At 41.1% G+C, this 22,862-nt stretch overlaps 1 protein-coding gene and 1 long non-coding RNA gene across 3 annotated transcripts in view; both read right to left on the bottom strand.

Moving 5' to 3' along the window:
* mcc (MCC regulator of WNT signaling pathway) overlaps positions 1 to 7,869 on the bottom strand; it is a 348,154-nt gene extending 340,285 nt beyond the window's left edge. For both annotated transcript variants that reach the window (XM_067249821.1, XM_067249822.1), the window contains exons 1-2: positions 7,639 to 7,869; positions 3,223 to 3,458 (exon numbers count right to left, since the gene is read on the bottom strand). In XM_067249821.1, coding sequence (XP_067105922.1) covers positions 3,223 to 3,458; positions 7,639 to 7,766 — 364 coding nt within the window. In that variant the 5' untranslated portion in view covers positions 7,767 to 7,869. The remainder of the gene's footprint in view (positions 1 to 3,222; positions 3,459 to 7,638) is intronic.
* A 12,698-nt stretch (positions 7,870 to 20,567) lies between these two features.
* On the bottom strand, positions 20,568 to 22,517 carry LOC136956039 (uncharacterized). Its single transcript, XR_010878205.1, has 4 exons — positions 22,410 to 22,517; positions 22,038 to 22,162; positions 20,991 to 21,110; positions 20,568 to 20,653 (listed from the first exon to the last, which is right to left on the bottom strand). It is a non-coding gene; the product is annotated as an uncharacterized lncRNA (long non-coding RNA).
* Between the last annotated feature and the right edge of the window lie 345 nt (positions 22,518 to 22,862).

Below are 22,862 nucleotides of genomic sequence, written 5' to 3'. Positions count from 1 at the left end.
CAGCTGCGAACCCCCTTTGAAACAAGCTACTGTAACAACGTTGTCACTGGCAGTGTGGAATCGCGATTCAAACAGTACCGTCTGCTAACTGAAAATATGCCTCCCAAAACGTAAATAGGTTTGACATTAATGTAGGGGGAAATGGCCAATTCAAAATAAGTTTGCTAGAGGCAAGCTAGCTGCTGTTGCTCCACATTTCACTGATTGTTTGAAAGCACCGGAAATGAGAACGTTTCTTTTGACATATAGGCTGTGTCTACTACCGCGCACTTTACTAAGTACACTGCAATACAGTGCACTGCAATACAGTGCACTTACATCTGTAGTGCACTCCGTCGCTGAGTAGTGCTGTCTCAAATGGAACACTTAAGTTAACCACTTGGCGGGAAGTGACGGACGCAAATCTGATTGTGACACCCGCGAATCTAAGGTGAATCTGCTCGCGAGTCATTTCGTCCGCCGTCATTTTAGAAATTAAATGAAAAGCTGCCAAAAGGGCTCCTCCTCTTCCGCTACGTAGCCAATATGGCGCTCGTTTAGGGCGAGTAGTGTCCATCGTTGTACACTGCATTTTTTGACCGTTTGCAGTGCGTCATCCGGGTACTTTCAGTGCACTGAATTCTGCTGGTTCTGTCAGTGTAAGCGCCCTAAGCACTGAAAGTTAGTGCTCGAAGTGCACAAGTGCGCGGTAGTAGACACAGCCAAAGTTTAGCTGTGAGTATTAAATAAAAGAGTATAAAAATAGATAAAACAAAGAGTATTTAGCTCTAAACTGGTCAATATATACAAATTTGACAAAAGACCAGCCGACCTTTGCCTGTAAACCTTTAAATAGCTTGACCTAGTGAAATTGGCAAAACTGGCCTGGCTAACGTAGCTCGCTTTCTCAGGGCATATGACGAATGAAACAGGCTCGCCTTGAAAAATCCGAGATACTGGCTATCTTTAGCAGGCTCTTGTCTACAAAAATCAGTCCTTCCTGACATTTTTGGAGTAGAATTGAGTGAAATACAAAATTGTTTACACACTGCCAGTGAGCGAGCCGAGTCTGACTCTGAGGCTGACGTCAAAACAACGCAAGTCTCACTCCACTTGTTTTCCATAAATCACAAAAATAATCGGAGCATCTGGCTAAAAGCACAATTCCCACATCTAAAGGCTGCCCTCCTCGACCTTTTTGGTGAAGAATTCGCCGACATGCAAAATGATTCACTAATTATAAACAGAGGGAAAAGCTAGCTACTTTTCGAGTTTGGTTTTCCGTCACTTCAGACTCACGATCTAAAAGGTCTAAAAGTGCTCAAACCTTCACCATAATTCAAGAGTAGTGTACTTTCACGAACCCAATTATTGATTCTAGCTTAAAATGTGTAAAAATAGGACTTTACCGAACATGGCTGCCTCCAACACGGCTATCAGGCGATTCCAGTTGAAAACAACAATGGCCGCCGAAAAACAATTTATATTCGTAGAGAACAATAGTTGTGCTCGCCGAAGGCTTGAGCACACCCAATAATACTAACAAAAACAATAGGTTCCCTCATATCGGAGGAACCCTAATTAGATCACGCACCCCCGTCAACTCTGGCGCCTCGGGCGCCCCCTAGAGGAGGGCGTGGACCCCAGGTTGGGAACCACTGAATTAGATAACACAATAACACACCATGGAATATGTTGCCCAGGCCCTTAAAGATCCTGTAAAGTAAATTCCATGTTTTGCTTCTAAGTACATTATATACGTGTGAAATGAGTTCCTGAAAGCATGTGCAAAGCGCTAAGACTTTGTCACACTGAAATGTGGAGTTAAACCGAAGAACAGTTTCTCTTCCGTTTTCAGATCAGGTTTTAATGGGCGGAGCCAAAAAATGCCCTATCTACGTCATTTCGCCCCATCTACGTCAGATCACTGAATGGCTCCTCCTGCTGTACCGTTATTGTAGCCTACATCAGCTAGCTAGCTAGCTTCAGGATGTCTCCCACCACCCGCAACTGCATCTTCCCTGGATGCAAGAACTCCAGCTGCGCTGCAACGCCATTTAAGTTCCCTATTGATAATGAAAGGAAAAATAGGTGGATAGATTTTGTGAAGAGCCACGCTCATGGAAAGCTTCGGATAAACTCCAACAGCCGCCTCTGCACTGACCATTTCACGGCAGTTTTAACATGGACCAGAGACAGGCGGGGTTCACCAACACACGGCTTCTCTTGCTGCGCGGAGCCCTACCGAGCATCACCCCTCCGGCCGTTCATCCTCCGGTCGCACCTGGACCATACACCGCCGCCAGCAGTTCATCACTCAGTTCTGTGTGCTTGTTATAATTATACTAGATAACTCTTCCAGAGGTATCTCTGCTATGAGTTAGTGCAAACCGCTAAATTGATATTAGGCTACTCGGTGTAGAATGATGGTATTTTGGTGAAATGGTAGCTAATGTGTTAGAAGTAGCCTAGTTGGAGAGCTCATGTCTGCTGTCTCTGGTGTCCATTTTTACTGTTACAGCTCAGGGGAACATTTCATTTATATGTATTTGTATGTTTCACTCATTGAACAAATACATTTTAATTCTATACGGTTTTGTTCGGCTTGACATAGCGTCCATTATCTGGGTCGGAGGTAGGCACTAGGCAGCGAGGGGCGGAGCTTCAGCTCCTTCAGGCGACACGCCCCCCCCCAGTCTCAAGCAGAGAAGACTGCTGATTTTTCACGATTTCAAAGCCTAATTTAACATACTTGTCAGTGTTATTTTTTCATTCGAATTTGGAGGGGTAGTTAATAACACATTAACTATGTGGTGTTGCAAACTTAAAACTTGTTTCCAGGTCCACTTTACAGGATCTTTAAACAGCACAACATTAAGAAATCAGTAAAAGGTGCAACAACATGACAGTCATGCTGCCGATAACAAAGAGAATAACAAACATTTTCAACCAACATTTCCCAAAATGTTGGTTGTTTATACCCATGGGCAACTTCATTATTGTTTGCTTGTTTTAAGTAGGCAGTTTTGTGTTGGCTGTGGTTGTTAATCACATAAACAAACAGTGACTGTTTGAATTTAGATTTAGGGAGTCAATCATTGGATGTTGGTAGAATGGTTTTGAATGTTCTGGAATATTTGCTCAACATTAGGGTCAATGTTCACGTGGCCAAGGAGTTGTCCCACAATCTTCAACAATTTCACTCAGTAACACCAAATCTAATTGACTATCCTGGACACTCACCCAGGCTGTTCTCACTGCTGTTTGGCCTGGAAGCAATTCGATCCCTGATCAATCTGGTTTCAGAATCCTGGCACAGTTCGCCCTCCTCCTTGCGAATCTCGTTGACCAGCTGCATGCGGCAGCGTGTGAAGTCCTCAAAGGAGATCTTCCCTCGTTCGTCAGCTCCAAGCTGGCCCATTATCTCAGCCACAGACTCCTCCATGTTCAGTTGCCGACATACCATCAGCAGGTCGTTCCTGATATGAGAAATGAATGTTTTGTAAGATATTTCATTCCCAGCCAAGGGCGAGAACATCCTCATTCCAATATACTGTGATCCCCTCAAGCACTAGGCCTAGCTCTTCAGAGCTCTCTTCAATTAGATACACCCATGTTATGCCTAAAAATATGTATTGACAGTGTTTCCCCTACCATTATATTAGGGGTGCGCCCTTTTAAAAAAAAATATATATATAGACAACTTAAATGTGCAAAGCAACATCCTCCTTGAGGTCAAATACTGAAAGAATGTAGCCATCCTTTCTTTTAAATGATTAGTGCACAGTGCCTGTGATAAAATTGGTGGCACACACACAGAAGCCTGGAATTTTTTATAGGGCACAGTGCCACATCAGTGACACACATATCTGTAATTATAGGTGACAGTTCTCAGTGGTTTGGTACCTATATTTCTCAGATCACAATTGAAATTCTCTGTCATCTCTGAAGTACTTGTTCAACCTCCATATCTATTCTAGTCAAATTGCCAATGCTGCGGCAGCCTACATTCATGCAAATTATTATGTAGCCTTCATTTGTCTTCTGTTTCCTACATTATAAATTGCTTGTATTATGTTGATCAAAATGTACTATATTAGTTCTCTGTGAAAATGTCTTACCACAACAATTATCTAAACATTTAGTTCACTTTGTAGGAAACTCGCTGCAGACCAGAGGACCAATCAGAGTGAAACAGGGCAAGCCAAACTGGAAGCAAATTATTTAAATGTTTTCATTATTTTATGTTGAAATGCTTATCCAAACAACGTCACTGCACTTCATTGGACTGTAAAGAGGACACATGCATGCACATGCACATGCAGTTGAGCTGATCGTGAGAAAATAAACCCATTCTAATTTGTACCTACACATATATACCTGGCATTATTCGAGAGATGCATAACATTCAACATCACAAACACTTAGGTGCAGATTATTTTTATTTGTTTAAATAGATTTAATGGGCCTCGCAATCCTCCACTATAGAGGACGTTGAAGACCCTTGGAAACTGTGTGGACATAATCATAATCCTATCCCCTTTGCAATGACTTTGAAAACATTTTGCAGGTACTGTGAGTAATATATAAATTAAGAATTTTACCACAATTCTCATACAATAGTTTAGATTATAGGTGGTGGTATCAGGAAGTACTTAATTTGTCGCTGGTTGTACCGCCAGCATAGCCTGGTCCTAACCAGACTCTCGTACATTGAATTTGTACAGAGAGTCTGGCCTCGCTCCATTGACAAGCGTTGACTTCCTTGTAGGCGGGTACTCTGTTGAAGTTTAAAACTATTGGATCTGCCCAGAGCCACTCTGATCTGCCATAACCAATCGCTAGAGTTCGCCTTAGCCAATTCCTTCACCACTACTGTAACAGAGCTAGCTGCCGTAGCTGGAAAATCAAACTGTTACCGAAACCCGTGAGGAGGAGGGCCACAACATCATGGTCACCAACAAAACTCAGCAAAACTTGTTCTTGCTCTGGCTTTAGCTGTTGGATATTCGGCAGCGTTGCCACAACGGACCGAATGGCTTTGCTCGCATCTTTCTCCGCCGCCATTACGGAACTACAACACAAACTAGCGCACAACATCAACGTCATCGTTCTCAGCCACTCCCTCTGTTCGCTGATTCGCCGGTATAAAATCAACCTGAAAAATCGGACTTACGTACCTAATGGCCAGACCTATGTACTGAAGCAAAAATAAATTTGAGCGGAAGTACGTAGGAGGGCAGAGCCAGGCTACCGCCAGCAGTGGTGCTGATGAAAAAATATGCTCATCTTTAAAATGCTTCACGCAGTTGAAGGCATCAAACTGAATGTCTCATATCAAACATGCAGTGGCGGATTTAGGCATAGGCGACATGGGCAGCCGCCCAGGGCAGCACCTTGCTGGGGGTGACACGGCGCCAACACCAACATAAAAAAAATAGGAATGGTGAAATTTGCAGTTTTCTATGGTTCATTTGCACGTCAGGTCAATGATATAATGTCACTGTGTGGGACTGTGGTTAAATTCACCTGGTCGGAGTGGGCGCCCTGATTCTAGTTTTGGAGCTAGGCAGACTGCCTGCAGGTCTCCCACTCAGAAGTACGAGGGGGGAAGGGGGCAGGGATAGGTTGGACTAAAGTCTGCCCACTGGAAACCCAAGGTAGGGGACACAGGAGAATCTATTAAATAGTGCACCTATAACTTGGCACTGTAATGCAATTAGTAAAATCTGACAGACTACGAAATGCTCCCAAATAAAACAATTCATTCATAATACTGTGAATATAGGCTTACAGTTGTACATACATTTTGTAGCATTTCTTCTGGTTTGTGCGAAACCGTTAAGAGTAATAGGCTATAAAACCAGTCTGCACACCACCAAGGTGAATTGGTTTAAGGCCGAAATATGCTTCTCCGTTTTCCCAAAAACGGACACATGGGAACGCCCTCCTCTACGGGGAACACCCTCTCCGAGCTCTCCGAGAGCCCTTTTCTAACGATCCGTCGTAATTTAGGATATTTACGGATACCCCCTTGGCTGTTATTGGTCAGTATTAAGAACCGCTTGCGTCAGGGGCGGCGTTGCCGTGATTAACAGGACAAATAGAATCCTTTGACCGCCATTGCTGTAAGTTTTAACAATTCAAACATATTTCAGCTTAACAGTACATGTAAATCAGCATCTGAATTAAAATGTGACGAGAAATGGGCAGTGTAGTTGCTGAAAATGTGCGTATTTTATTGATGAAACAGCTAATTAGTAAATTTGCTCCGACTTCTCGATAACCTAGGTAAATAAACAGTCGACGACGACTTACAAAAAACCGTTGCGCCACTTACTCTTCTGGCGATGAATTGTTTTCAGCACCCACAGCCTACGGAGAACCATAAACGCAGTCTATCCGTCCATATCCGTAAGCCCGCCCATCCGTAAACGGAGTCGGAGAAGCATATTGCGGCCTTTAAGGCCGAATTATACTTCTCCGACTCCGTTACGGACAGATGGATGGACGGAGTCGGACGGATTGGTTGAATTTATAGTACTCCGAAGGCTGTGGGTGCTGAAAACACTTCACTGCCAGAAGAGAAGGTGGCGCTGCACTGCGATACTAGCTAGGTTATCGAAAAGTCGGAGCAAATTTACAAATTAGCCGTTTCATCAATAAAATACGCACATTTTCAGCAACTACACTCCCCATTTCTCGTCACATTTTAATTCAGATGCTGATTTACATGTACTGTTTAGCTGAAATATGAATTGTAACAACTTACAGCAATGGCGGTCAAAGGATTCTGTTCATCCTGTTTATCACGGCAACCCCGCCCCTGACGCAAGCGGTTCTTAATACGGACCAATCACAGCCAAGGGGTTTCCGTAAAATGACGGACGGACAGACAGATAGTCAGGAAAATCAGGAGGTGCACGTAGAGCTCTCCGAGGGGCTCGGAGAAGGCACGGAGAGGGAATTTCTCGTCAGAGAGGGCGTTCCCTGTGTCAGTCTCCGTAAAAACGGAGAAGTATACATCGGCCTTAAGTCATAACTCTTGATCGACAGTGCTGGGGGGATCTTAATTTTTTTTATTAAATATAATTAAATAAATAATGTATTTGTGGTGTAAAGTTGGTGCAGAACTATGTTTTATTTGTATGGGGGGGTTCGCACAGCTAAAACCTCCCCTGCAAACATGGTACGACCACGATTCAATACGGGTTTTGGCATAGATCTACCTTTACAGGACGGTAATATATTTGAAGCCCGTGAAAACCGTAAAACATTTGTTTAGCATTGAAAACATCAAGCTGAACCATGCAGCCAGCTTTGTAAATTCAGATTCTCATTGGGACCTTAACATGGGACCAAGTTTTTAAACAACCTGTAGTCACTCCATTAAACGCAACCCTTTTTCAACCTATAGTCACTTAAAACGCATGTCCAAAAAAATTGCACAGCGGGAGCATGCGTATGAAAACAGTATGGAAGCTAAAACAACTTTGTTCACGTTACTTGTAGCCTACAAACCATGGCAAACAGGCTGCAGATTTGCAGCGATATTCTTAGCCTATATTCCAGCTCGCAGATGCCTTAATCGGATAACTTATAATTAATGAGTAAACTGATCCGCCTCATTATTTCTATCAATTACGGCATGACTCCTACCTGTTGATGTATCCGTCGCCGTCCCCGTCGCAAGTCTGGAACAACCGCCTCATCTTCTCATCTTCGCCCGTGCTAGATGTGTCACTACTCCCGCTGCTCACACTCACCTCCACCGCTGCCGCCGCCATGATCTCCCCCGAAAAATGCGTAGTCTACTGTAACTATTCCTACCCCTTCAAAGTCTACGCTTTCTGCCAGGTAGAAGTTTAACTATTCTAACACTGTAGGCTACTAATGCAAATTTAAATGCACATGGGCTTTCGGTCATTCACTTTTTCGAGAGGTGGGTTTCTGCGCGTGTCAAAGAAAGTCAGCCCAAGATCTGAAATTGGCTTGCAGTCAGAGAAAAGAGGGCGTGAAGAACAAGCTGATGATGGGGTGAGGACGAAGTGGGTTGCTCTTTTGGCCAATTTTGGCAGCGAGCCAAGCTTGGAAAAAGCGTTTGTCAATTGCAAAGTGTCTGTCAAAGCCTATTCCTGAAATTATTCAAATGATGAAAATTCTCAAATGATAAATGAACTGCATAAACGTCTGCTAAAATGATGAATGAAATGCTTCAATGACACGCGGCGTGTCACTTTGCAATTTAATTTCCTTATTTGTACTCACCAACCCTGACAAAAAGGATTCGAATTTTCAAATTGAAATTGCACTGTTCGAAGTGTCAAACAACGTAAGTGGGCGTGGCAGTTGGACAGTTGGAATTGCCCAGAGCCATTGAAAAAGAGTTGCGACATTCCCATAGACTTTCATTGTAATCGAACAATGTGGAAGTAATGCGTGTCATGGGCTGACCAATAGTTCCAAACGTGGTATAGTTTTAATGTTCAACCCCATTCATTTTCAGTGTTTCCGAAGCACTTTTGCTGGTAAGTTGAGCACATTACTGATTTTTTTTCCATATTTCAACACATTAGTGGACTTCTTATCAATTAAGTTAAGCCTTTGTCAATTACGCCCCAAAACTATGGAACAAATTACCCATAAATATTAGGGAAGCAAACACTCTAGACATTTTTAAAAGACAGCTTAAAACCTACCTTTTTACCGAAGCATTTAAGTAATTTTATCTCAAAAGGGTTTTCCTACTTTTAAAGTTGTTTTCTCTCTTGAACAGAGATCTTATTGGGATTTGTATTTTTGTTTGAATTGTTTATCACTTGTATTATTGTTTTTATTGATTTTATGTAAAGAACCTTGAGCTACAATTCTTGTATGAAATGTGCTATATAAATAAAGTCTTACTTACTTACTTACTTACTAAGTTAATAGTGGTATTTCATATAGCCAGCTTTAGTGAAAGTTTATCATAAGATAATAGCTTGTTAGACTAGTACCGGTAGCTAATGTACAGGGGCGGATCTACCGGGGTGGCCAAAAATAGCCTTGCCACGCCAGCTGCCACCCCAGTTGGCAGCTTTGAAAACAAAGAAAATTTGTGGCTCATTGGACATTTGCGAAAGCGAATTTCTAATATCCAAATGCAAGTAAATGCAGCACGAGACGACTCCATCCACCCTCCCCACACCGCTGACCAAAGTTGCTTTCATTTCAACACAGGGAAGGCGCTAACTGACCATACAAGGCCCAACTCAAGGAAGCAATCGTCGGCACGGACAGCAGACCACACCGGAGAAATTAGGTGTTAAGCAATTATCTATTAATGACTAAGAATAATTAGAAAAGTGCAGGGCTAACGTAGTTGCAACGTTAGATTTCCTGTTGAATTGAGGTTAATAACGTTAACTTGTGAATGCTTTGGGAAAGCAACAACAATGATGACCGTTGTAAACAGCGCTTGACATTAACATTTTTGCTCACCAGCCACTGTGGCTAGTGGTTTTCCAAAGTTACTAGCCACTCAGTAATTTCATTAGCCACATTTTTGTTGTTGGGAAATTCAGTTTTATTTGATTAAAGTTGACTACGATTTGCTACAATTGACTTGAATAACTAGTTTTACAATCCTTTCACATGTAAATGACCATTGTCACAGCCAAATAAAGATTATAAAATGTAGATGTACAAAATATATGAACTAAACTGAAAAAACCCACAAGCAAAACTTTGTCAACTTAAATATTTATAAACAACATCATTATTTTTGTCTAATCAATTCCGATTCCCAAATGTCCTACAAACAAAGGTTTATCTTATATTGTATGTTTGTGTATGTGTGAAAGCGAGAATGAATGTTGAAATGCGTGTGTCTCACGGTCAATGAGTGAGGCTTGAGAACCCTGCAATGAGTTTTATTTTAGATGTGTTTTGAGAAAACTAGCCTACAACAGGGTTGCAAACTTTCAAAAAACCTTGGAGTGAGATTTGGTGGGGCTGTCACAGTTACAATGAACCCGGCTCCACCCGTGCAGGGTTTAGATCTTGGCACAAGGCAACACAGAAGACTAGTAGAGGCCGACGTACAAAAATATATTTTATTATTTAGTAAAAACAAGTATCTTCAGCCCCGCTCAGCCTGATTAGCAACTGGTGCGTCGAAACTCTCCCTCTCCCGTTCCACCCCGCGACAGGGCCAACCAAACTTTTGCTGCGCAACCCAGCCCCGAGACGAGATTTCACGGGTGTATGGCAGGCCTAGTGGGAAAGTATTAAGACGCCCCCGTGTGTCAACCACGCGTAATTAACGCCGACTTTGCATGCAAAGACGGCGTCCATTGCGCCGACTTCCATACAAAGTCGGCGTCTTTTTCACCTCAAATCGAACCGTGTCACGTGACACGTTCAAAGCACGCGTCTAAATAAACGCGTGCTTTTTTGAGACGTCTAGCAAACCACACGAAATTAACGCCTGGTTTGGCTCAATCAGCGTCTGGTTTTCCAAAATTAAAGTCTGCTGGCTTGAATCTCCGATGGGAAATTATGACAATAATTGTAACAACTAATACGTAAGTAAAGTAGGTCTAAGGATGCTCGTGCGAGCTACTATCAAATACAATGTTGGTTAGCTAGTTAGCCATTAGTATGTAAGTAAGTAGTAAGTTGGTGGTCACAATTTCAATACTGTAGGATATAAAAAGGGGTGCAGACAAATAAATACAGTAGTATCAGGCTGGCTGGCTGTCTGGCTTGGAGCTTTGTGAACTTCCCTTGCGCTGCGTTTGCGTTGCCTCAGTATTGTGCCCAATTTGGTTTCACTGCCAACATCCCTAAATGTAAGAGGCAATGCACAAACTCAGTTGGTGGCAATATACAACATCCGGAAGATCAGGAGATACCTGTCTGAGCACTCCACCCAGCTGCTAGTCCAAGCACTCGTCCTCTCCAAGTTGGACTACTGCAACTCGCTGCTCGCTGGTCTCCCAGCATGTGCAACCCGCCCTCTTCAGAGGATTCAGAACGCGGCGGCCCGCCTGGTCTACAATCTACCCAGACGCTCCCATGTTACCCCGCTCCTCATCTCTCTCCACTGGCTACCTATCATGGCCCGTATCAGATTCAAGACCCTGGTATTGACCTTCCGAGCAGTGAACGGGACTGCACCCGTCTACATCAAGTCTCTCCTGCAGCCTTACACCCCCACCCGTCACCTAAGGTCTTCTTCAGACAACCGCCTGGTGGTCCCACCGCTCAAGACCGCCCGGTCCCAACACAAGCTCTTCTCCTGTCTGGCCCCCCAGTGGTGGAATCAACTCCTCACCTCCATCAGAGACACTGACTGTCTCTCCACCTTCAAGAAAAGGCTCAAGACGCACTTGTTCCGGGAGTACAACGGTACTTAGGAACGGTTCGCTTGACCCGATGTTAGTTTCCTCAAGGATCACAATGACTCTTGCTTAGAGACTTGTTGCTCTTGTGGTTAGTGGTAACTGATTTAAATTTTTGTTCTCGCTGTGATATGTTTTATTACTGTTGCTTGCTTTTTTCCACAGGTACACTTGCACTTATAGCTGTTCATGTTGTTTAATTGTAACTTGTTTAACTACATGCTCTTATGGTTCTTCCCTTTGGCACTTACTTTGGTTGTTCACAATGTGTGCTTCATGTTTTGGCTACTCGCGATGTTTTTTGGCTATCTTGTTGTTATGATCAGTGACCTATGCACTTTGTAAAGCTCTCTCTTGGAAGTCGCTTTGGATAAAAGCGTCTGCTAAATGAATAAATGTAAATGTAAATATACAACTGTTGTTGGCTACTGGCTACTATTCAAGTCAAGTGTATTTTATTGTCATTTTCAATTACATATGGTTGTACATACTAAAAACGAAACAGAGTTTCAAGTTCAAGATGCACAGACCAACACAGGGTCAGACTGGGCACTGAAATTCTTAGGACAAGATAACGCAAAGCAACCTGGCATAACATGACATATAAGTAGGCTACTCGGAAGGCAATAACATGACATATAAGTACTCAGAACAAGTTTACACCTATGACAAGCAAACATATAATGTAATAAACCTCCTAAATAAATACAAAATAAACAATAGAGTATACTAAACCTATAGGACCACAGGACGAAACTTATTCCCCCAGGACCATGATGCCATATAAAACAACATATAACGGTAATTGGTGCCAGTGCAAACGTATGTAGCCTACAGTTACAGGACAGTATGTACAGTGATTGGAGGTAGCAGTTATGAAGTGATAGGTTCTCGTGCCAATATAGTGTGATGCCAATTTGTTGAGCGGTCATTTTCCTTGTATAGACCTAGAAAAGTGGCTGAGCGGTTAGGGAGTCGGGCTATTAATCAGGTTGTTGGTTCGATTCCCGGCCATGCCAAATGACGTTGTGTCCTTGGGCAAGGCACTTCACCCTACTTGCCTCGGGGAGAATGTCCCTGTACTTACTGTAAGTTGCTCTGGATAAGAGCGTCTGCTAAATGACTAAATGTAAACGTAAACATACGATGTCGAACGCACCTATTCTCTGCCCTCAGCAGTAATGAAGTGATAGGTTCTCGTGCCAATATATTGTGATGCCAATTTGTTGAGCGGTCATCTTCCTTGTATAGACATCCTGCAACAGAACCAAAGACACAGAAACAGAACACAGAGAGAGGAGACCCAAACAATGCACAGAGCCAACAATCTAACATGGTTTATACCATCATCAGAACAGGCATAACCTCCCGATCACTACAAGTCATTCAGGTAATGTCCTATTGACTCATACAGCAGTGAACAGTATCCTTTCTGAAGTAGAGCAATGGCTAGTGTTTGCTGACCATGGCAGTGTTTAATAGCATTCAACTCAAGTTAAAAGCAGTAGGTCTACATCTTACACAGCAGAAAGAAAAATATGTATTTCAGGTCATCTGCAAGTCCCAGTGTGCCATTACAATCAACCCTGGGCCCAGCAGCAGCAGCTTGGGTAGGCCTGGTTGCACAGTGAAATCCAGCTGCATGGTTGCTGCCAGAAGGTAACCTGAGAAGGAGTTGGGCCTTTGGGACATCATAGATGATCTGTTAAGTATAAAGACAACAGTGTGTGAATGTGAAGGACAGCCGATGAACCTTTATTTCTGTCACCTTGGCTGTGTATTTCACTTTTCTAGGTCTATACAAGGAAGATGACCGCTCAACAAATTGGCATCACAATATATTGGCACGAGAACCTATCACTTCATTACTGCTGAGGGCAGAGAATAGGTGCGTTCGACATGGACTGCGGCTGCATGAAACGACCGGCGAGAGTAGCCGCTTGCAGTCGGGGAGGAGTTGAAAACGTCTCTGTAAAGTCGGACATTCCAGCTTCTCGTGGGTTGCTGCGTTGACATCAGTCATGGCCGATCAAGCGCTGTTTGCTTACTTTACTTTATTTATAATTAAACTTAGTCTTTCCGTTAGTGAAGAGGCGGACTAAAACCCTTTCTTCAACAATTTTTTAATCAATTAAACTGTTTGGTCAGGATTTGAGCGTTGGCGAAACTGAAGGTGTCAGATTAATTACAAAACACGCGTCAAAGTTGTCGTGTATGAGTCTGGCCAATCATGAAATAGCTGTGTCGTCATTTGAACCTGTGCAGTTGCTCTTGAGAAAATGCACTCAGCTACACAGCCGGCAGTTCTCGAATCGATCTCACGGTACTTTGATGGCTACGTCACAGTGACCTAGCCTCGGCGCCGTCTCAAGTCGGACAAAAAGTCTAACCAGAATTCACTGTTTCAAGTCAGCCGCCTGCAGCCGGCTGCATATGGGGCGCCGTTTGTAAAAGGTTGCACGTCCGTTATTCCTGCTCAGTTTTCGCACATTTAGCACAAATAAATGCATCAGAATTTTCAACGGTCACTTTTTTAAACATTTAGGGAGACATTCATCTAAATACATGTCATAACTTATTAAGAGCAATGTTCTGCAGTATGCAAAATAATAAAATAATATTTTATAGAACTGTTAAATTTAATGTAAATGTTAAATGTAAATGTTTAATGTAAATGTTAAATCTAAATGTGTTAAATTCACACATTTAGCATAAATTCACACATTTAGCTAGCCACGCCCCTCTTTTCTGGATTTTCTGGAAACCACGTGATTTTTCACATGGCTGTTTTTCAAAATGGCGTGAAAAGTCGTGAAGATTTAACGGTGATCATTGAAAGAGCTGTTGCAGCTGGTGTTCGAACGGCTCTTCTTGGCCGACCTACGCCAAGCACATCTTCCGAAACAACCACCACATCATTGCCATCGGTAAGTACTGAAATTATGCATTTTATAAAATGGAGGGGTCTTACAGTTAGAGCTAACCTAGCTATCGTAGCTAGCATCACGTCACCTGTTAACTAGCCTACCATTTGCTTGCTAATGCGTAACACATTTATCACTTCGTTTAGTTTGGAAAGGGTGGGGGTCTTGATCATAATGCGAGTCAAACGTAAAATTGGAGTCTCTTAGGGGAGTGTACTGTATAGTTATTTAATATTGCACTCTATTTAGCTACCGGCTGCACGACATCGTCATCAACAAGTTCATCGAGGTCAGCGACCACATCATCCGTAAATTCTTAAATAATTGGAGCAGAGTATGAAGCTGCACAGTGTGTAAATGTAATTATTCACAAACAATTAAAAATGCTATCGTGAGTAATTTTAGGTAGGACAATGTTAAACGTTAACCATGAGTTACAAAAGAGAGTCGGTCAAGAGTTTTTATTAAATTGGTTGTCTTATCAGCAGAATTATGTATCTCTGCAACATTTTTTTCAATTATATGCCAATTATATGCCCAACTGAAGTTTATTTTATTGTCCTTCGGCACTCAGGCACCAAAAGATGTTAGATGCCACCCATTAGTAGAATTTTCTGTCTATAATGACTCAGTTGCCAGTGTATCACACACAACACATGTGGCATAATGGTATTTGAAGTAATGTTATTTATTCACCTGTGTGGCCAACCACACTCTGTAAACTGTCTTAGTTGTAATGACTAATTTTACTGTGCCCATTAGCAGTCTTAGTCATGATGCTAAGATTATATGAACAAATATTTGTTAATTTAAATGACAGAGCTCATCTTTAACTCCAATACAGGTACCGCTTCGATTTGGCTCACGATCACGCAATGTGAAATGAGGACCTTATAGAACATACTCAAAGGACGTTGTACGTTTGCCAATTTCATCAGAGTCAACATTCTCCATACCCAGAGGAGACACCAGAACCAAATTAGCTGAAGCTGGCTATACTGGGAAAATATCCTTTACATCAGATTGGTCTGAAATACAATTGAGAGGAGAAGTGACAGCCATCTTCAGAGAAACATTTGGATTGTTGGAAAACCAATCTTTTCCATTTCAATACCTTAGCACCATCAAGGGATGTAAGAAACTAATGTAACCAAAGGTCACAAACAGTTTCCAATGGGGACGAAAAGAAGTTGCATCTATATGTTCAAACACATGTTTGTATATTTTAGCAGGAATGCACAAGTCTGCTGAGGTAGGCGTTATGTTTGTGTCTTGGAAGTTTTACATTTAGTATTTTACATGCGACAAGTCCTAGAATTGCATTGTGCATCACACAACGGTTCAATATTGTAAGATAACTTTTTAATGAAGCAGAATTCCTAAAAGATCTGCGCTTAACTTCCCATGTAAAATTTCAGAAAATATAACAAAGCTTCTGACCCTCTTATTATAAACATTAAAATATTTGCAATATTACGTTATCTAAATTGCATATTTGCCCTTATCTGATGTAGCACTTTGTTTTTGTTAATGATAAACTACCCTCTTTCTGCACAGGTTGAATGTATAGATTTTTCTAATGACAGTGACTTTGAATACCCAGCACCACAGAGAAGGAGAGGTTGGTAAATGCTTTTAACTCACTGTTTCACAGGGGGCTATATGGATTCATATGCATATAGTTCATATGCCTGTGAAACAGTGTATATATACAGAGTTCTGTGCCACTTGGTGAGTTCAGCAATTTTTTGACAGTATAGAAAAAAACATGTGTTTTTTATACAGTGAGTGAGGGAGAGGCATTGTCTACATCCTTGAGGGAAGTGAAGGGCAGACTGGAAGACTGGAAGCACTTGGGGTCCCTATTGACTTGGCAGAATTTTTGTAAGATACAAGTCGAGTGATATATACCGATCAGCCATAACATTATGACCACCAACAGGTGAAGTGAATAACACAATCATTCATTTATCATGGAACCTGTCAGTGGGTGGGATATATTGGGTAGCAAGTGTCCTCAAAGTTGATGTGTTACTTACTGTAAGTCGCTCTGGATAAGAGCGTCTGCTAAATGACAAAATGTAAATGTGTTAGATGCAGGAAAAATGGGCTTAGAGCGTAAGGAGAGAATTTGACATGGGCCAAATTGTGATGGCTAGACTATTGTGTCAGAGCATCTTTAAAACTGCATCTCTTTTTGGGTGTTCCCACTTTGCAGTGGTCAGTACCTATTTAAAAAGTGGGCAAAGGTAGGAAAATCGGTGAACTGGTGCTACGTCATGGGAGGCCAAAGCCAAGTGATGCACGTAGGGAGGGGAGGCTGGCCTGTGAGCCGATCCAACATATGAGCTACTAAAGCTCAAATTGCCGAAAAAGTTAATGCTGGTTCTGATAAAAAGGTGTCAGAACACCCAGTGTATTGCAGTTTGTTGCGTTTGGGGCTGTTTTGTCGGCAAAAGACCTATGCAATCTCAGGCAGGTGGTCATAATGTTATGGCTGATCGGTGTAGCGATGTAGATGAGGGCTACTAAATTTCGGTCCTGGTAAGCAGGAACACTTCAGATTTTTGAGAGTTGAGTATCCCTGATGTAGATCATCATTAACAATGTAGAAATGGTCTTATGTAGAAAACTTTTTTTTTGTATACTTTATTTTGATTGACTTTATTTTTATAAAATTACACTACAGCTGTTTTGTTTCAGTAGTTTGTTTTAATAATAATGTCAATATTCCCACTGTTTTACAATACTTTTTTTAGTCCCGTGGATTTTGAGGAAGATGAGGCTGTTGACGAGGCCATAAGACAGTCTTTTAGAGGATTCAGATGATTTAAGGTATATCTAATTAGCATAAAAAAATGTATTTAATGATTTTATATGCAGTACTTGCACTGTTAGTTATTGCTATGCATTTATTTAGATACCACATCGAAGGTGAATGTAACTTTTTAGTAGCAATATATCTATACAAAGTATAATGGGTTAGTTATCTTATGGGAGTCAGATGGCTGAGCGGTGAGGGAGTCAGGCTAGTAATCAGAAGGTTGCCAGTTCGATTCCCGGCTGTGCCAAATGACGTTGTGTCCTTGGGCAAGGCACTTCACCCTACTTGCCTCGGGGGAATGTCCCTGTACTTGCTGTAAGTCGCTCTGGATAAGAGTGTCTGCTAAATGACTAAATGTGACACACATTTTCAAAAGTTGATAAGTACATTAGCCCTGGGGTATTTAAATATTACCCTACGAGGTTTGGAGCATGCTGGGTTTTACCTCATTAATAGGTTCCAGTTATGGATTTTAATATGCCTGTATAGGTAGGCTATGCAAACCTGTGACAAATCAGTGCTGTGAGGTCTACAGGTGGTCATTAGTTTGCTCTGGAATTGGCTTGTTTCTTTCTAACCTAATTTGTTTGAAGTTTGTAAAACTGCTATTGCAGCCTCACTACCTACAGCTTTTTGGGATTCCAAAACTGCAGTTTTGGGATGGTCTTAACAAATATCCCTTATCTCAACATTTGTTAGGGTTACAAGGTCTGCTGAAGTCTTGGCCATAGAAGAAATAAATGGAACTCTAAAAGCACATGCCGAAAGGGTGGTCAGCCCATTATCAAGACCTATCCACATTAGCCGGGCTAATGTTTGGACGACTGCCTTTCGGCAGTTTAACAGAAAGAGTTTTTCCGAGAGCTCTGGTACGCTCTGTCACTTTTGCCAGTGATGAAACTGATGCAGAGGAAGATGCTGCTGACCTAGGGGGGCCACGGCGAGAGTTCTTTCACCTTCTTGTGAAGGCCATCTTCCAAGATAGCAGAGCATTTGAAGGTAAAATGTCAATGCATCAGTATGAAATTTTGTCTTGATACATATTCTATCATTAGCTGCATTAAATTGGTACTCCACCACAAATCATTCCACAACTTTCATGCAATGTAGCAACTCATGAATAAAAACATCACTCAATATCTAGTTGGCAGGGGGGGGGGGGGGGGGGGGGAGCGAGCGTTCTACTAAGATGTAGACTCATCAGCCAGATAAGTCAGTGGTTATTTTTTGCATTTATTTGATTTGTTAAAGCAGTCAAAGTAAATAGTTTGTTCATGTTCATACATTTCCATTTAGCACTGCATGTGGGTCATAAACTGGACTATATTGTGACTGGAGATATCCTTCAAGTACATGTCACACCTGATGACATAGCTAACACTGAATTAAGGGATTCTCTGAAAAAGGTATTAGTAGTATGAGACTAACCATGCTTTATAGTGCGATTTAGATGGTATACAGATTTCAGTCATTTCTGTTTGGTGTCCTGGGTTTGTTGTCACATGAAAAAGTTACATTGGTTTAATCTTCAGGTCAATCAAGCTAGCACAAACGATGCATTGGAGGAAGCTGTGAACGGCTGTGACTCATGGAGGTTTGATGTTGAGGGTCTTCCAAATCCAGTCAACATGGACACAAAACATGCCTTTGTTAACAATGCAACATTGTACCATGTCCTCTTGCAACGACAAAGCTGCCTTAATCAACTCATTGATGGCCTGTCCTACTACGAAGTAAGTTAACAAAGTTACAGTATTTTACAACTGGTATACTGCAAGTTTGATGTTTATGCCATTAGAGCCACTTCTGGTTGCTTGCCAAAGTGATACTAATACTATGTTTTTTTTCTCCTAAAGGTACTGCCACTTTTGAGGGAAAATCCTAGCATGCGGATTATTCTTGACATGCCTGCAGAAAAAAACGATGTCACTGCAGAAGTTGTAGCTAGCCTTTTAAAACCAAGCTACTCTGTTTTAGGTAGTAACAGAAGGCCAAGAGAGGAGTTGATGGTGGTGAAATTCAGAGAATTTCTCCAGTGTGTGCAGAGTAAGTAGGCACAAGCATTTGTGTATTGTATATTTCAGGGCGCCAAATAGCTCAGTGGTTAGTTCCTGGTTTAATTCCGTCTGACAAAATGTCATTGTATTCTCAGGCAAGGCACTTGAACCTAAGTTTCCCCAGGGGGATTGTCCTCGTACATAATATACTTGATGTTAGTCTATACTTAATGTAGGTCACTCTGGATAAGAGTGGCTGCTAAATGATTATACTGTAAATTTATTTTTTCAGAGAGCATGTATGAATACATTTGAAGATATTTATAGTTGTAGTAATCCAATTCTCAAATCCTTTTTTTAAGATAAAGAGCTTCATGAAAGACTTGAGGCTAGGACACTGACAGAGGAAGAGAGGGTATTCGTGCAGAATTTGGACTGCAGTCACATACTGACATTTGCAACAGGGAGCAGTAAAGTTCCAGCAGTTGGATTTCAGCCAAATCCTAAAATATCCTTTGTGCATGATGAAACCAAGAACTAACCTATTGCTTGCACCTTTTCAAATGAACTTCAGATCTTTGTCAATGCAAAAAACATGGCTGATGATGATGAGTTTGATTACTGCTTTGTGGTGGCTCTCATGAATGGAGCTGTGTTCAGCATCATATAATCAAACGGCACACACACTTTCTCTCTACCATTTATGAACAGGTTTGCTTTTGAACTATTTTGTTTCTGTAACAACTCTTACTTGTACAACTTACTCAACTCATACAACTGGCCCCCTTTTATTTATTTTTAATCAATCGGGGGACATAATCACCAAGGACCAATCCCATTCTTTGAGTTCATGCTAGGTGTGATCAATATATATTACCTTATTGTATGTATTACTCTTTGAACAAATAATTTTTCAAATGTTGCCAGTGCAAATTCATATCCTTATGGCATAACTCTTGACAGTGATCCAATTCATGTTCTCATATAGTGTTAGTGTAATGCTGCCCAACGGCTCAAGATTACTTTTCAATAGATCCTGCTGGTGTATCTTAACTTATTTAAATTAACTTCTTTCCAGATTAATATGTAAAACTAATGTTGATGCATTCATTTTATGTACAATTTGTGAATTCAATGTTTTTTTATATAACCCTTGTCTTTGCGTGTTTGTTTGTATAAGACAAAAAATAAAACGGCAAATGTTACATATGCATTCTTGTGTACCAATTCTGCCTAATCATGTAACCTGTGCGGCGAGACAAAGAAAATGGAAGTGTTTCCATTGTACTCACACATTTGCATGAAACAGACCTCAAAACATAGTTAGATATCCTTGTCTATCCTCAGTACACCACAATAAAATTGGCTGGGTATTGAAGGAAAATAATTCATGAAAAATGTATTAATTTAATCATTTCAAAAGTGCACATTTTTATTGTAATTTTAATCACAAGTGCCATTCAACTGATTTTAAGTATTCAATGATGCTGATCCCCCAACAGCAACTTACAGCAGTGCTTTGCATAAGGACAGCATGTGGCACAGCTGTGAATCAAAAAGAGAACATTACGAATATGAACTGAAAGCTATTTGGTTTCTTTAAATGAAGCTCCATTGCTTGCACTTGTATCTTTTGATTATCTACCAGTGGCTATGCTTTAACTGTAAAAAAATATATTTACACTCAGGTCTTAGTGAGCCGTTTAGCTCGATTTCAAAAGCTGTACCAAACTACAAAATTACAGGTTTACAATTTTGTTGAAAACAAATTGCTGCACTCTTTGAAATAATGTTTTCCCCTTATTCTGGTCCTGTTCAAGAGGATTTATTGCAAGGGAAAGCTCCTGTAAATCCCTTCTGTTTAATGGGCAAAAAGAATCACCTCCAAGCACAAGAGCTGGTGCTGAAGGGGCTGTGATCTCTTCTGATACACTGTCTGGGTTGTGAAGGTACAGGAGATGGCTGTCCAATGTATAAAGCTGCAGAGGAGTTCGGTTTCCCTCTGAGGACATTGAATGACTGTTAAATGCATCTTTGAATTCAGCTAGTGTGCGATAAATTCTGGGGATATAAACATATTGAAGACAGAATGTCTGTTTCATTGTCCAAATTCAGCACATTCATTGACTCCAGTTCATAAAAAATGGGTGCATAAACATGACTGCAATTATTATTTAAGTCCCGGTTAAAACGTTCAATGCGTTGGTTATGTACAGAGCTTCCTGTTAAGACTGAGTCTTCACCTCTGCTTTCCCGCATATCCTCCCAAATCATAACATTCTCTACCCCATGGTCAGTTCTAACATGCAGAGGTCTGCCAAACTGTTATTGCTGTACTGAAAAGCTGCATCACAGTTAGAGCACGATTGTTGTTAGAGCACTGGAGAAACATGAGCATCCTACTGTATCCATCCATAGCACCATGTACCACTAATTTCCATCTTATCAATTTATGATTACCATCTACATGCCAGATGAAATTTGGACACGGCACAGAATAAACGCGTCGAGTTATTGTTGTTCTCCTCCTAAATTCAACACCAGCAGAATCAACCCTTCTGATTCTCTGCACCCCCATGCCCCTGGAACGTAAATGTCCATTAAGCATCACCTCTCCCACATGAGGATGCTCTGCTTTGATATCGGCTATTGCAGAATCCAATTGCTCATCACTACATTGTGTAAACTTTCCTGTTGATATATTGTACTCCCTCATGAGTTTGTACAGTGTTGGTCTAGAAATGCAGAGGATGGAAGCAACTAATGTCAATGTGGTCTTCAATGACAGTAAACTTTCAATGTCTTCTTTAGACACATCGTTCTGGTATCCATCACCATCCTAGAAGGAGAACCAAATCTAAAAATATTTTAATTGCAACTACAGGTGATTGCGCGTTCAAATACTGAGCACTGGGTAAACGTCACTTACTTGCCAATTATTTAAGAACATACGGATGATGTGGTCGCTGAACTCGATGAACTTGTTGATGACGATGTCGATGAACATGAAGTCCATGTACCACTAATTGTGAAGACTTCGGTACGGTACGGTAGCTAAATAGAGTGCAATATTAAATAACTATACAGTAAACTCCCCTAAGAGACTCCAATTTTACGTTTGACTCGCATTATGATCAAGACCCCCCACCTTTTCCAAACCAAACGAAGTGCTAAATGTGTTACGCATTAGCTAGCAAATGGTAGGCTAGTTAACAGGTGACGTGATGCTAGCTACGATAGCTAGGTTAGCTCTAACTGTAAGACCCCTCAATTTTATAAAAGGCATAATTTCAGTACTTACCGATGGCAATGATGTGGTGGTTGTTTCGGAAGATGTGCTTGGCGTAGGTCGGCCAAGAAGAGCCGTTCGAACACCAGCTGCAACAGCTCTTTCAATGATCACCGTTAAATCTTCACGACTTGCCATTTTGAAAGACAGCCATGTGAAAAATCACGTGGTTTCCAGGAAAAACCAGAAAAGAGGGGCGTTGCTAGCTAAATGTGTGAATTTATGCTAAATGTGTGAATTTAACACATTTAGATTTAACATTTACATTAAACATTTACATTAAACATTTACATTAAACATTTACATTAAATATTTACATTAAATATTTACATTAAACATTTACATTAAACATTTACATTTAACATTTACATTTAACATTTACATTAAACATTTACATTAAACATTTACATTTAACATTTAACATTTACATTTAACATTTACATTTAACATTTACATTTAACATTT

The sequence above is a fragment of the Osmerus mordax genome, chromosome 14 (genome assembly GCF_038355195.1).
Source record: "Osmerus mordax isolate fOsmMor3 chromosome 14, fOsmMor3.pri, whole genome shotgun sequence".
NCBI lineage: Eukaryota > Metazoa > Chordata > Actinopteri > Osmeriformes > Osmeridae > Osmerus > Osmerus mordax.
The sequence above is the reverse complement of the archived record's forward strand: the minus strand, read 5'-3'. Positions and strand labels throughout refer to the sequence as shown.